At 46.1% G+C, this 16183-nt stretch overlaps 1 protein-coding gene across 1 annotated transcript in view; it reads right to left on the bottom strand.

Moving 5' to 3' along the window:
* Window positions 1-16183, bottom strand: part of PPP1R9B (protein phosphatase 1 regulatory subunit 9B) — a 95947-nt gene that overhangs the window by 9456 nt on the left and 70308 nt on the right. The window contains exons 4-7 of the mRNA XM_060255303.1: window positions 15161-15265; window positions 9411-9546; window positions 5164-5316; window positions 748-801 (exon numbers count right to left, since the gene is read on the bottom strand). Of these exons, the coding sequence (XP_060111286.1) occupies window positions 748-801; window positions 5164-5316; window positions 9411-9546; window positions 15161-15265 (448 nt within the window). The remainder of the gene's footprint in view (window positions 1-747; window positions 802-5163; window positions 5317-9410; window positions 9547-15160; window positions 15266-16183) is intronic.

Here is a 16183-nt window from a genome sequence, read left to right as displayed (position 1 = left end):
TGAACCTGTGACCAGCTGCAGGAAAACCCTATGCTCTGCCACTGAGCCATGGCCTCTACTGACAGCCCAGAAGCAGTAATCAAGAAGCTAATCTTGGACCTCCGTGGCTATATAGCTCCCATTTCTCTGCTAAGACAGACATTTCAGGCAGCTGATTTGAAGAGGAGCTGGGAGTCTTGTAGTACTGCACAGCACCTACCAGAAGGGTAGATATGGGTCAGGAGGCCACCTATGGAGTCCCCTAAGCACATGCATTCATCTAGATTTCCAACCAGTTAGATCTCAAGGGCTCAGAGTGGGTGACAGCACTTGACACAGCAACCCAAGAAATCTGACAAAAAGTAAATATTTCAATGAATTTATATGTCCGTCATGCACGTCTCATGCTTCCTTTAAGGAGACCATGATTTACGTGAGGCTGTCTAATTTTATCTTTTCCACAACCTTGTTGCAGTGACATGCTCAAAACCATCCAGTGAGCATTGAGGCAGGGCATGATTTGAACCTGAGGCTCCAAGGCCCAACCCCAGCCCCAGCACTCTTTCCAGGATACACCACAACGGATATGAAAAAGCCCAGCTATTAAAAGCCAGTTCAAAGAAGAACAACTTTACAGTATTACAGGAAATCACTCTCGGGCATAGATTTTGGCTAGCCTCCAAGGCGAGAGGAAGGAGTTTCCTGGCTGCCAGTCTACAGCTGCTCCCACCCCCCAGAACGCCCCCCTGACTTAGCTTTCCTCCTTACCTTCCTTTTCAGCTGCTGTATTTCAGCCTCGGTCACAGCGTGTTTGATCTGGAGCTGCCAAGGGGAGAGAAAGAGAGAAGAAAACAGAGAATTTATATCCTTCACCTTGTCCGTCTGAGACTCTGGAACCCAAATGGCTTGTGATTTAGTAGGAGAACCACAGCTGAGCAGAAGCTGAACTTCCTTTGAATGCTTGAGGATCGCAATTGAGAAAGACATGGATCATCAAATGGGAGTTGTAATGGGACACCCTAAGACAGGGCTGGGGAACCTTTTTTCTGCCAAGGGCCATTTGGATATTTATAACATCATTCGTGGGTCATACAAAATTATCAACTTAAAGACAGTGCTTTGCCAAGGAAGAACAATTCAAGGTGGCAAAATTAATGTAAATAATTGTTCTTCTATTTGAAGTCATGCGGGGAAAGCCTAATTTGGCACACACACACACACACACCGAAAGGAGTTATCTAATTCTAAAAAGAGGCGCATGTTCTGAGTTCAGTTAGGGATGAAGAAGAAGACGAAGACTGCAGATTTATATCCTGCCCTTCTCTCTAAATCAGAGACTCAGAGTGGCTTTACAATCTCCTATATCTTCTCCCCCCACAACAGACACCCTGTGAGATGGGTGGAGCTAAGAGGGCTCTCAAAGCAGCTGCCCTTTCAAGCACAACTCCTGTGATAGCTATGCCTAACCCAAGGCCATTCCAGCAGGTGCAAGTGGAGGAGTGGGGAATCAAACTCGGTTCTCCCAGATAAGAGTCCGCACACTTAACCACTACACCAAACTGGCTCTCTGCAGGAGATTGCAGGAAAGCTGAGGAAAAGCCAGAAGATGCATGAGAGCACCATGATGCTATGCAGGCCGGGGACCCCCACCTTCCATTAGCATTCAAGCTGGGTTGAACACTCAGTGTGGAAGTGAACGTGACACCTAGGCAAAATTTAGCATGTCATGCCCATAACCAAGCATCATAAAGGCCTATGCTGAGGTGCTTGGAGGGAAGCTTTCTTGACACACATCACTTCACTACTGCTAGTAGAAGCAGCAACACTTTCCACGTTTAGCACTTCTCAGTCTGCCGTGTGCAAACCCTTTTGTACGTGTGTGCATTTTAATTGGCGCCCCTGAGCAGCAGAAGCACAGGCTGGAGAGCCGGAGCCTGTTACAGCCCCACAGAGAGTATTTCCACAACTTTCCCATGGTGTTAAAAAAAAACAAAAGTGTCATTGCCTCACGTGCTGCAGGACAGAACGGAGCAGACACACGGTCCATTTTTAGCATTTGCTGCCGTAATGTGCGAAGCAGCCTCCAGCGAGTTGCCCAAAAGGGAATGGTTGTTCCCGCTGGCAGGGGTGTGGCCTCACAATTTTAGAAGGCTTGTGTCACACACCGCTCTCCACCGGCTGACTGCTGCCTAGAAACAGGGGGCTATGTCTGCCTCTAGGGGTCAGCAGAGGCACGCCGCGTAAGCCAAGGAGGAATGCCCACGCACAGGCATGGAGCCGTTGCGACTGCAATGTGCCTCCTGGCAGATGGGCTCTTCCTTTCCAACCCCTCTCTTTCCTCACGTGCATCTATCCTCCTTCCTGCCTGAAAGTGCATCAGTTCTCCAATGCCTTTGTCTATCTTTACACGTTAAATTTCTGCTAAGGAGTTTAAAAAGTCCATCTACTCCGGCATCCTCTTTCCTACAGTCACCAAACGGACGTCTGCAGGAAGAAGACCTGGCCCTCCCTTGCTTCTTTGCATGAATCCAGCCCACTCTTATTCTTGTAACAATCCTGGGTCTCAAGAAGCAGCAGCGGCTTCTCTTCCCTCCATGTACTGACAACAAGAGGAAGCTGTAGATCCATCAGCCCAGTCAGAAGTTGCCTTTGGAGACTGGCAAGGGGCAAATTTACACTATGGAGGACATAGGTTGGGTCTGGGCCACCCACTCTGTGTAACAGTCAGAACCAGTTGTCGTTTTGTAGAAAAATAGGTGGTGGACCTCATTACCATAATCATTAGCATATGCCCCCCCACCAGTCGAAAGCAACCCGATGCAAGAAAGGAGAGCCCTGGGAAGCAGGCCTTGCTCACCTGGGGCTCTCCTTGGTCACTCTCCCCCCAGTCAAAAGGCCAGCAAGTCACCTGATGCCTAAAATCACATAAGAAGTGGAGAAAAGGTGGTGCAGGCTTCTTCAGAGGTTAACGAGGGCTGCTGGGGGTGTGGCAAAGCTCCTGGTGGCTGGCTGGCTGCCCGCTCTCCTAATCCAGGGATTGTTATGCAGCTGCACCTACTGTTCAATGGACAAGGTAGGCGGGGAGGAAGAGGCGGAACCCTCGGAAAGGTTCAGGAGCTGTGCTCCTGTGAGCTCCTGCTGAATTCAAGGCCTTGTCAGAACAGATCTGTAGGTTTTTCTCAGGTCCAGCATGTGTGTTAAAAAATGACTATGGATTGCTGCTATCCTCTACTGGTTTAGACTAATGACCAACCCCACCAGTTTAGAAGGTCTTATAATGAGAGATTCCATAACACCGTTATGGGTTAAGGAAACTGAACTTAAATTGGGTTGTTATTATGGCCTTTCCAAACAGTTTTTTGCTGAGCACCAAGTACAACCTTGTTCAACCTTTTCTCAGACAAAGAATCCTGGACATTGAAAGACAGCATGAATTCAATCAGGTAAAAGGTTACTTGCCGGGAATAGGAGATCTAAATAAAGTAACATTGATGCCATACTTGCAAAAGTTAGATAAAGCTGAGCACAGGAGACCGTTTACCCTCCTCAGAATGGATATGTTACCGTCAGCAGTCATGAAGGGCAAGTACATAATGCAGCCAAATGAAGAAAGACTGTAAATCTGTGGGGATAGGAAACTGGAATCCAGGGAACAAGTTTTGTTTGAGTGCGGGCTTTACCAAAATATTAGAGCTGCCTAAATAACTCTGAACTTTAATTACCTTCATGGGAGAAATATCAAATTTTATTTAGACGAGCTTTTAGTTGATAGGGACTAAAGATTACCCTAAATGTGCTATACAAGCTATAAGATCCCAGAAGCAAATTGTTGGGAGAAGTACTTAACTGGTTTATTAACCCTAAGACTTAAAAGGCTGGCACATGATGTCTATAACTGAGGTTGATTTTATACTTAGATGTTCTATTCTGAATGTATGTTTTTATCTAGAATGTATATTCCATCTTTGACCATATTAAACTATACTACTTGAAAATTCCCCCATGTGGGATTTTTCAAGTAGTGTTACGCTCAGGGCTTTTTTTGTAGCAGGAACTCCTTTGCATGTTAGGCCACACACCCCTGATGTAGCCAATCCTCCAAGAGCTTACAGGGCTCTACACTTAGAGAAGGGATATCACCTTTCTTCCTCATACTGTTTTCCATATCAAACTGAGGAAAACCTGAAACCATTTATTTAATGGTTACACAAGGTGGGAACCCCAGGCCAACCTGTGTACTCCTTAATGTGTGAATCTGCTAGCAGTCTACAGCTCCCAAGGACTGTACTCTCTAAACTGAGATCAGCTGCCTGCCCAGCTGTTGCTGGGGCCTTGTCACACCCCCAGAACATCTGTAGTTTCTGACTCCTCTTCTCCTCTCCTGCTGCTCTTCAATTCCACTTTTAGATGCAGGCTCAGCATCTGTGAAGCCCCAGGTGATGTTAAGTTTGTATATGTTTAAAAATACATCAGCCAATTCAATTGTCTCCCCCCCTACTCCGCTTTCCTCTAAGAGAGGCAAAACACAACCCATAACCTGGTGATTTCTGCAGGCACTTTCACCATTCAATAAATGCCACGCTGCTGGTTTATCTTTCCAATTATTATTATTATTTATAAGCAGGGGTCATTTTGTAGAAAAGGAGGTGCCGGAGTTCATTAGCACAACTCATTTGCATATGTCACACACCCCTGACATCGCCGGAAGGTGTACTAAATTCTATCAGCTCTTGAATTATAATTGTCATAATAAAACCTTACTCCCATCATACTTTTTAAACTACTTTTTCCTATGCGGCAACAGTGGCACGATGAAAATTTCCATTTGTCTGCTTTATGCGTTTTGGTTATTTTCCCTATTTTCTGTGGGGAAAAATATTAGCAAGTTTGTCATATCTTAAGAGTTCAAATTCTCAAATTCTCACAGGGGGTTTGAACAATGGAGCCCAGAAACAAGTATTTTTTTGTGGGGGGTGGGGTAAGAAAGAACACAAATAAAAGTTAGGAGGTTCCACAGCTCCGCTCCTGTGAGCTCCTGCCCAAAATGAGGTCTTTTTATCAGAATAATATTCTAGTCCTCAATGGTATAGTCGTCAAATTGGTACAGACTGTCCATATCGATTTAGGAACAAGGTCTTGCTGGTGCTTTCACCTGCCAAGGAGTACCATATGCATCAGACTTACCTCCTTAAATTTATGCACAAGCTTTTCTGGATCCATCTCGACGGGAGACAGCATGTCCTCATTTTCAGCCAGCTCAAAGACCTCGATGGCCATCTCGCTACTGGGAAACATGGGGCTCATCTCCTCGTCTTCATCCGTCGCATATTCGCCCGTCTGCAAGTTGCAAAGGAGGGCAGCTTTATTATTTGGTATTGAAAGTGAGGGCCCCAGGATACTAGACCGAGAACAGTAGCTTTGGGGATGAGAGCTTGAGATATAGGGAGTGGGACGTAGGAGCGAGTGACAACTTCCTGTTTTATCAGTAAACGAGGGGTGTCAAACGTGCAGCCTCTGGGCCAGATCAGGCCCTCAGAGGGCTCCTATCAGGCCCATGAGCAAGTCTGCTGCCTTCTCCCTCTTGCTTCTTTCTGTGTCACAACTTGCTTTGCCAGGATTTCTCAATCCTACAGAAGCTACAGAGCAAAGCCTCTATTTTCTCCATTGGCTGAGGCTCCTCTCTTGGGACGGAGGGGGAGCATGCTTTGATTCTGACTACAATATTGCAAGAGTGTTATACTTTAAGCATATTTTATTTATTGCTTTTGTCTGTGTCCTGTATAAAGTTTATATCTCTGCTACCTGGCATTACATTTTATGACACGCATGGCCCAGCCCAACAGGGTCTCATTTATGTCAGATCCAGCCCGCATCACGAATCAGTTTGATGCCCCTGCTAAACAACATAAAGGGACACGAGTGGGAGATGGAGAGACTCATTCCACCTCCAGATCTTATGCATCTCCCACAAGTAAGTGCCTTTTTCATTGCTCCTTCAGTCAGGGGAAAACAGGAAGTGCAGCTTAATCATGCTTCCTCTCAGCCGACACTGCTGTTGTATCTATAATCTCTACAGAAGCAGCATGCTCCGTTGAGCTCAGACCCGGTCGGCAGTCTGGACTATAGGCCTAAACTCCCTCATTGCTCCTGTACCACGGCCCTGTGGGAGCGGCTTGGCTCAGCTTCATCCAGGACCATCGGCAGCTGAGCAAGGATTGCCAGGCCTGGAGGGGAGCTCTTCCAGGTGGATGAAACTGCACAATAACTGCAAATAACAACAAACTGCCATGACAAATCAGAGATCGGCTGCTCCAGAAAGATAGGTTATTGAGTTTGCAGGAGCTGATGCAGGATACTGAGAAAATGATGCCAACTAAAGAAATTCCCACTGAGCCACTGCGGCTATGTTGGATCAGTTGGAAGCCCTTAAAGAAAATAACGAAAACTCGTGCTATCTCAGAGTATTAGGAAAATGTCTCAAGAAGAGGAAGCAGAAAAGCTACCAGATTCTCAGGACAGGTCTGATGTGTTTTTGTGCACCTGCATACTATGTTTTAATGGTCCTGTGATCTGTAACTTCTTAAAGGTGATATACTAAAAAAGAGGATCACAGATTTCATCAGTACAGATATCTTTTGTAGTATCTGTGCAGAAGGCACAAGGATGATTATGATGATGATATTGGATTTCTATCCCGCCCTTCACTCTGAATCTCAGAGTGTCCGAGCGGCTCACAATCTCCTCTATCTTCCTCCCCCACAACAAACACCCTGTGTGGTAGGTGGGGCTGAGAGAGTTCTCACAGAAGCTGCCCTTTCAAGGACAGCTCTGCGAGAGCTATGGTTGACTCAATGCCATTCCAGAAGCTTTAAGTGGAGGAGTGGGGAATCAAACTGGGTCCTCCCAGACAAGAGTCCACACACACAACCACCACACCAAATTGGCAAATAATATTTCATTTATATCCCGCCCTCCCTGCCAAAGCAGATTCAGGGTGGCTTACATAGCATAATATAAAATGCAAACATTACAATAATACAATAATACAATAATAAAAGTACACTGGTTACATAACAATATATATTACTTCAATTATATGTATTATTACATTAAAACCATTTAATTAAAACCATCAAATTTAAAAACCAACAAATTAGTTTGGTGCTACAGTCTCGATGTACTCATCTTACAATTTTTTACGTGACGATGGTACAATAGGTTCCACATTAAGAAAAAGTCAGCTGAAAGAGGGTAGTCTTGCAGGCCCTGCGGAACTGGGTAAGGCTCCGCAAGGCCTGCACCACTTCTGGTAATTGGTTCCACCAGTGGGGAGCTGTGATCAAAAAGGCCCTTTCTCTTGTAACTTTCAGTTTGGCCTCCTTCGGCCCAGGGATTGTCAATAGATTTTGTGAACCAGATCTCAGTACCCTCTGAGGAACATATGGGGAGAGACGGTCCCTAAGGTAGGCAGGTCCTCAGCCATATAGGGCTTTAAAGGTAATAACCAGCACCTTATAATGAATCCAGCAGCCAGTGCAGTTGGCAGCCAGTGCAGTGCAGCCAGTGCAGTTCCCGCAGCCTCAGCTGTATGTGCTCCCACTTAGGGAGCCCCAATAACAGTCTGGCTGCCGCGTTCTGCACTAGCTGCAGTTTCCAGGTTCGGCACAGGGGCAGCCCCATGTAGAGGGCATTACAGTAGCCTAACCTCGAGGTGACCGTTGCATGGATCACTATTGCCAGGTTGCACTCCAGGAAGGGGGCCAACTGCCTTGCCCGCCTAAGATGAAAAAAGGCGGATTTAGCAGTGGCTGCTATCTGGGCCTCCATTGACAAGGAAGGCTCCAGTAGCACCTCCAAGCTCTTGACCTTGCGTGCCGCTTCCAATGGCGCACCGTCAAAAACTGGTAGGGGGATTTCCCTTCCCAGGCTGCCACGGCTCAGGCAAACGACCTCTGTCTTTGCTGGATTCAACTTCAACCTACTCAGCCTGAGCCATCCTGCCACAGCTTGCAACACTAGGTCCAGATTTTCTGGGATGCCACCAGGTCATCCATCCATCAGTAGCTAGAGCTGGGTGTCATCAGCATACTGGTGACAATCCAGCCATATCTCAGGGCAATCTGGGCAAGGGGGCGCATGTAGATGTTAAACAACATTGGGGAGAGGACTGCCCCCTGAGGCACCCCACAATTAAGTGGATGCCTCTGGGACAGTTCTCCCCCAATCGCCACCCTTTGTCCCCGACCATCAAGGAAAGAGGAAAGCCATTGCAAGGCCAGCCCCTGAATCCCTGCGTCGGCGAGGTGGCGGGTCAGTAACTGATGGTTGACTGTATAGAACGCAGCTGATAGGTCTAACAACATCAGCACTGCCGAACCACCTCGATTCAGATGCTGCTAGAGATCATCCACCAGGGTGACCAGCACTGTCTCTGTCTCATGGCCCAGGTGAAAGTAGCACTGGTGGGGATTTAGGACGGAAGCGTCATCCAGAAAACTCTGCAACTGTGCTACTGCCCTCTCAATAATTTTGCCCCAAAAGGGCAAATTTGAGACTGGCCAGTAATGTGCCAGTTCAGTCGGATCTGATGTAACCTTTTTCAGGAGAGGGCGGACCACAGCCTCTTTAAGAGGCGTTGGAAAAAGTCCCTCCGAGAGGGATCTATTCACGATGTCCTGTATAGGACACCTAAGCTCTCTCTGGCAAGCTTTAATTAGCCAGGAGGGGCACCGGTCCAGATCACAAGTTGTTGGGCGTACAGTAGAGAGGATTCTGTCAACTTCCTCTAAGCTGAGTCGAAGCGATCCAGGACTGGATCAGAAGACAGGCACGGGGCCTCGAGTTCACATACTGTATCCAATGTGGCAGGGAGGTTGTGGCGGAGCGACGCGATCTTATCTGCAAAGAATTTCGCAAAAGCCTCACAGCCTATCTCTAATTCCTTAGCATTTGGCCTGCCTTGCAGCAGTGTTGTAAGATTCCGAATCTTCCTAAACAATTGCGCCAGGTGCGAATTTGCAGACGCAATCTTGGCTGCAAAGTAATTCTTCTTTGTGGCTTTGACTGCCATCTCATAGGACCTCATAAACTCTTTAAAATGTTCTAGTCGCTTTGTCTCGAGTATGCCGCTGTTGCCTCTCTAACCGTCTGAGTCCTCGTTTCAGCTGTCGCAGCTCTGGGGTATACCACGGGGCCAGCTTAATATGAGGGCACAGAGGCACGATCTCATCAATGACTGGAGAGCCGGCCATGCCAGGACTCAAAGAGGGGATGGGTTGGATAGGAAACAAGGAAGCATGAAAAGGGAGGCAAAGAGGACAAGGTGGAGAAGAGATGGGGGCTGATTTAAAAGGGGGCTAAGAACTGGATGACCCCACCAACAAGGGGCAGACTTTGGCTTGCCTTACCAGTGAGGAATCCCTCCCACTTACTTCTTCATCCTCTTCTGTGTATTGAGTATATCTCTGCTCCATCATCTCCCGTTGCCATCGCTCTTGTTCCAGGGTCTGTTGGATCAGTTGTGCCACCTCGCTCTGCTCTCCTGGCTTCTCCCTGCCGATCAGGAATCTGGGGATAAGGAGGAATGAGAGCAACAGTCAGAATCTCAAAGAAATGGATTAACATATCAGGAGCTATATAGACAAGGGATCTATACATTTTTTCCTCCCATTCATTTTAGTTCAAGAACATTTCATTCTTTCCTTATTTTCCTTCATTATATGTTGTTAAAGGAACTGTATCTGTTATTTGCTTCTGTTTGTTTCACTGAGAAATACATCATAGGGTTGTGTGACCCATGTTTTCAAGCTGACAAGGCAGGTTAAAATAAACAGGTCATGGCTACAGCAGGAGCAGAGAAACAAAAAGCCAAGCTTAGTTGTGTTTAATTTATATGGCTGATCTAGCCACCTGGATCCACGGCACAAGTAACATTGAGACTAGATTACTGTAATGCACTGAACATTGGTCTTCCCTCAAAGTCAATGTAAAGACTCCAACTGCTGCAAAATGTTATGGCTCAGGTAGTAGCACTCCATTGGCTGCTTGTTTGTTACCAGGCTCAATTTAAGGTATTGGCTGTCATGTACAAGGCCCTTCACAGCTTGATCCCTCTTATACGAAGGACCACACCCAATGCTCTGTGGCAGACCTTCTGCAGGTGCCAGCCTGCAAACGGGCAAAAGTGAGAACTGCCCATAGATCTGCACTCTCTGTTGTGGCTCCCACCTTATGGACCAGCCTGCCCAAGGGAGCCAGGAAGGTTCCGACTGTCCTGGCTTTCTTTAAACTGTGAAAAACTGAATTATTCAAGAGGGATTTTCTGCACAGGTAATAGGACTGCACTCTACAAAATGAATTATGGTGAAAGCCAGTTTGGTGTAGTGGTTAAGTGTGAGGACTCTTTATCTGGGAGAACCGGGTTTGATTTCCGCACTCCTATGGCCTTGGGTTGGCCATAGCTCTGGCAGAGGTTGTCCTTGAAAGGGAAGCTGCTGGGAGATCCTCTCAACCCCACCCACCTCACAGGGTGTCTGTTGTGGGGGAGGAAGATAAAGGAGATTGTTAGCCGCTCTGAGATTCAGAGTGGAGGGTGGGATATAAATCCAATATCTTTATAAACTACTTGGATAAAGAAGATATTGGATTTATATCCTGCCCTATACTCTGAATCTCAGAGTGGTCACAATCTCCCTTACCTTCTTCCCTCCCCCCACAACAGACACCCTGTGAGGTAGGTGGGACTGAAAGAGCTCTTACAGCAGCTGCCCTTTCAAGGACAACTCCTACCAGAGCTATGGCTGACCCAAGGCCATTCCAGCAGCTGTAAGTGAAGGAGTGGGAGGGACGGTGGCTCAGTGGTAGAGCATCTGCTTGGGAAGCAGAAGGTCCCAGGTTCAATCCCTGGCATCTCCAAAAAAGAGTCCAGGCAAATAGGTATGAAAAACCTCAGCTTGAGACCCTGGAGAGCCGCTGCCAGTCTGAGAAGACAATACTGACTTTTATGGACCAAAGGTCTGATTCAGTATAAGGCAGCTTCATATGTTCATATGTTATTCATATGAGTGGGGAATCAAACCCGGTTCTCCCAGATAAGAGTCTGCACACTTAACCACTACACCAAACTGGCTCTCCTAAACGATTAGGAATTCTGGCCTACACTGGTGTGTTCAGCTGACTCTAAGCAGAATCCTATTATGTAATTTTTGTACTGCTTACTTAACATGTCATGTTAATATGTATGTTGTGCTCCAGCTCTTCTTGGAGAAGTCTTCCAGAATTCTTCTTGTGTTCTTATGTGTTCCAGACCTTTACAATCCTAATGTGTTGCTTACTGAATGTCCCATTTTGTCGACTGTACTGATTCACTTTGTGTAATTTGCCTTATGCCCCTGAGAAAAAGGCGGATGATATATATGGAAACTAATAGCTAAATAATTTGAGCTCACTAAGTTCAGCTGCGGGACGGAGCAGAGACAGAAGTGTCTCTGAGTATGAGCAGAGTATGTTCCCATCATTTCTGAATTATTACAGTCCCTATGGATTGGGGGCAGGGCTTCCAGATGACATGCCCAAAGGACTTCTAGCTATGTCTTCAAACATTAAATACTCGGCACGAATTCGTGGTGGGTACCCCTAGCTGTCAAGCTTTTATAGCCCTGGATTTTATTAAGCAACTAAAGCAGTGCTTAAAATAGGTCAAAGTGCTGGCTATAATTGATTACCAAAACCTTTAATTGGCTAATGGGGCCCTTCTCTAAAGGCAGAGCAGTTGCTGGGGAGCAAGGAGGAAACTAGTTGCCTAGCAACCCGTTCTCATTGCTCCCATCGCCTGGGAACAGAGAGGCACGCAGGCCTTGGAGGAATGGGTTAGGTTCTAGGCCTCACCCCTTAAGTTTCACAGGCCATTCTGTCCATAGACCTTTGGGTGCAGACGTGCGCGTGTGTTTGTGTTGGATCCACTGGTTCACAGACCCATGTTCAAGCAGTCCTTTATTTTGAATGAAAAAAAAACCCCAACAACCACAAGAAGGATCCTGGGGGAGTGCCAAGCCTCTAGTTCCTAATGCTGCCAGGAAAAGGCGGGCCAAATGCCTCTGGTGAGATTTTTAAAAGGCCAAAGAGGCAGCTGTAGGGAGAAAAGACAAAACCAAACCACAGCTGACAGGAAAAACCCTGCCAGCTCTGAGCCCACCCCCGTCCCATCCCTCCCCCATCCAGTCCAAAAATCTTCCATTCACTTCTTAGGAAGTGAAAGGGCAAGAACGTTGGACACTTTCCCCATGATGCAATGGGGCACAGCAGTCACACGGCTTCCATAAAACAGAACCACATATGAGAATGCTATATTTGGAAGCACAAAGCCGGGTTGCTAACAGGCCCGGAGAACACATCCCCATTACACCTCTGTTAAAGGGACAGATTTTTTTTTTTAATTCCAGGACTGTCGGCAGCCCTAGTTGCGACATATTTCACATGCAAACAAAATGGCTGCTCGCTAGGGTTGCCAAATCTAATTTGGGTAATATATAGGGTGCCTGGTGAACAGAAGGGGCTATGCTGGGATGTCATGCCATGGAGTGCAACCTCCAGGGCAACTGATCTCTGTAGTCAGGAGATCAGTTTTAATTTTGGGAGAGAGTCAGGCCTCACCTTGAGATTGGTAACACTACTGTTCACAGAGCACTCTAATAAAAAGAGATATCTATTCTTTAAAAAATCCAGATATATCTGCAGAGGCAGTGAAACTTTGCTGGTAATATTGGGAGGAGGACTATTTCTCTAGCACACTTTTATGCTGCTGTTCCGTGGGGAGCTCAAGGCAGCATAAATGGTTGTGCATTTATCCACACAACAACCCCGTGAGGTAGGCAAGGCTGAGAGAGTGTAACTGACCCAACGTCATGCAGCAAATGTCATAGAGGTGTGGAGTTGAAACCTGGGTCTCCCATATCTAGCCCAACACCTAACAATTTAACTGTCTCACAAGTAAAATAGGCAGCAGGGATGGACTGGTAGAGAGGGCTTGTTATGCTGAAATCCTGTTCTTGCTCCCCAAAAAATTTATTTTGTCATTGCGGGGGTAGAACTAGGAGGTCTTTAAAAAGAAACAGCTCACTTTGGCTGTTGGTGAGGATGCGAAAGAAGAAAGCTGACTTTTCATTTGTGAGCCTGATTTCAGCTCTTAATAAATAAGAGTTTCCAAGAACAAAGATTTGGGAAGTTCAGTGCACCTGCCTCTTCTTGACCAAGTAATGCTGTCCAACTGGGAGAATTTAAGGCTGTGGGAGTGATGGGGGGGGGGGGGGAATCTGAACCTAATAGTTAGAATAGGAAGGAATTACAAAATGAAAAGGGCATATTTGGCTAGAAAATGTCAATATAAGACATTCATGTGATTCCCTGCAACCTGTCAGAAGTGAAGCAACGGGTTTTACGCTGCAACGCAAGGATCTGCTGTGGGCCAAATTACATTCTGGAATGCCATGACTGGAACTATAGGATACACTGTTTTTTACCTAAAAAGCAACTGTGGAGGTGGCAAACTGGATCTAGGCCGCAGCCCAGGGTGTGTGCATGTTGAGCTCTTTCCCCCTCCACCATTTCTCCAATTGAAATTCCCACCACCATCTTGGGCTGCTTTCAACTCTAGCAGGGGGAGGCATGACTTTTCTCCCCACTGGGTCTTAAAGCAGCCAAGGAATGGGGGGGCAGGCTTCTTCAGTTGGGAAAACACCAAGGAAGGGAGAAGAGACAACCTTCCCCTCCCCCAATGCTGTGGTCCCAGTTCAGGGTTTCCCCACAGCTGTTTTTAAAGGCCAAAAAAATGCATCTGGTGCTCCAGCCATGGAACTCCAGCATTACTCAGAGCTTTTTCTGTAACAGGGACTCCTTTACATATTAGGCCACACACCCCTGATGTAGCCAATCCTCCTGAAGCTTACAGTTGGCCCTGTAAACTCTTGGAGGACTGGCTACATTAGGGGTGTGTGATCTAATATGCAAAGGAGTTCCTGCTACAAAAAAAGCCCTACATATAGTTTATGGAAATAGACTTCAACACTTCAGGTACAATGTTGGGGCTTCAGCTGGGGAAATCACCTATGTAAACATCCAACATGTACAGCCTCCATCCATACCTACACATCTGTAGGGGAAAAACTGAAGTTTTTAAGGATCTGCTTACAATACATCTTTTAAAGGTACAGGAGCTTTTTAAAAATGTTATGAAGCACCCCCCCTCCTCGTTTTCCTTCTGCAGTGCCTTTTAAGTATGGCCCTAAAAGGGTGTCCTTAAATGACATGACTCTGCTTTTAAAACCAAGGTGACATGAATCAGCTCAACAGGAAGCCTTTCTCATGGCTGCATCTTGTACAGAAGTTCTGCTTCTCAAAAGCACAGAAACCATGCCAAGAAAAGAAAAGACAAAAAGATGTGAACCCAGCAAGCTGGTGGGGGTTTGCGGGGATGGCATGTTTTATTTGCTTTGAACAAGAATGCCTGTGTATTGCCACTGCTTTCACCTTGCTCACAGAGCATGCTACCAACTGCGGCTGGCAACGCTGGAAGTTCTACTAGAAAACCCTTAAGACAGTAGCCCCTTGAGTCTCCTGTAAGGCAATGAACTCATCAAGGCCATACATCCCCCTGTTTCCTTATCTCTAGACAACAGAATAAGCAAAACACAGCTGAGAGAAAGCAAAACAGCTATCAGCAGCCATCATCTTCCCACAATGCCCTTGAGGGAAATAAAATGACTATTTGCACAGAACATCTTCCTGTAGGGTCACCTGCTGACAGCATTTGAAGGATGGGAACATTTGAGGGGTGGAGACCAGGAAAACAATGGAGCAGCATCAACTATGCTTTAGAAATCCTCCAAATCTCTATCTCCATAGAGATTTGGGAAATTCTTACAACTTCACTGACATTGTGATGCCACTTCCAAGTGAATACCACTTCTAGCATCATGTGCTGTCCTCCACATCTTGCTCCAGCTGCTCCATTCAGTGAGGGCTGGAGCAAGGGGTAGGAAATCACCACTGAGATGGGAAATCTTATTTTCCCATGATGCAACTGGACCCTTGATGAGGCAATTTTTCCTGCTACCCTTGACCAGGTCTCCAGGCAGACCAGGTATTCTGATCCTATCTCAAAGTTGGGGTCACACCGTTCCCCTACCGGACTCTACCCTTGGTATTCCTCAGCACCGAGGCTGCAAAGCTTTGGGTCACTCCAACCAAACTGGTGCCATCCACCTCGACGATAAGGTCATTCACTTGGATCCTGAAAAAGGAAAGACCAGAGGAAGTTAGGAGTCAGATAAAGTTGAAAGTTGGATTCACTCTTTGATGCATACTATAAGATCAAACTTGTATGCTGTATACAAAACTATATTCTACAAAGACAAATCAAAGACAAAGCAGGGGACATTTTGCACACTATAATGACCGAATATCATTTTTGTGCTAAGGATATTTTAGATATATTCCTAGTTCACAAAGAAAGTTGTGGCCACACGCTCACTTATGGGGAAAGGAAGCACACTGGAAATATACTATATATATAGTATAGAAATATACTATATATATAGTATAATATAAAGGATTTATAATATATATATATATATAATATAAATCCTTTTCTAGCAGTTTTAAACATGCAAAGAGTCCAATCCTACCAGCTTTTCCACTTATCCAAAAGGGAGTAGGGACACCTTTGACCTCTGAAAAGTCCACGCTGGACCTGCTTGGACCAAAAGCCATGTGGGACAAGAGCTGAAGGGAGAGGGGGAACAAAACATAAGATTGTTCCATCTCCTGTTTGTCCAAGCAGAAAACCTCATAGGAGCCAATTCAAAACATCTCCTAAGGCACTGAAGAGCCCCAGTTTTGACTGGAAGAGACTAGACAATGCAACAACCAAATATCGGTCAATCCAAACCCACCAAAGTTCATTAACGTAGTGGAATGGAGAGAGGGGAAGAAGTTACTATGGTATTTACTATGTTGTAAGCAGGGCTTTTTTTGAGCAGGAACGCACAGGAACGAGAGTAGATACTGTTGCCAGAGAGAGTAGATACTGTTGACCTTGATAGACCAAAGGTTTATTCTGTATAAGGCAGCTTTGGGTGTTCAAAAGCAATATATAAATCAAATACATAAACACTTTATAATCTTATTTAACTGCAAGTAGGGTAGAATA

The sequence above is a fragment of the Heteronotia binoei genome, chromosome 15 (assembly GCF_032191835.1).
Source record: "Heteronotia binoei isolate CCM8104 ecotype False Entrance Well chromosome 15, APGP_CSIRO_Hbin_v1, whole genome shotgun sequence".
Taxonomy (NCBI): domain Eukaryota; kingdom Metazoa; phylum Chordata; class Lepidosauria; order Squamata; family Gekkonidae; genus Heteronotia; species Heteronotia binoei.
This window is presented reverse-complemented; position numbering and strand designations above follow the sequence as displayed.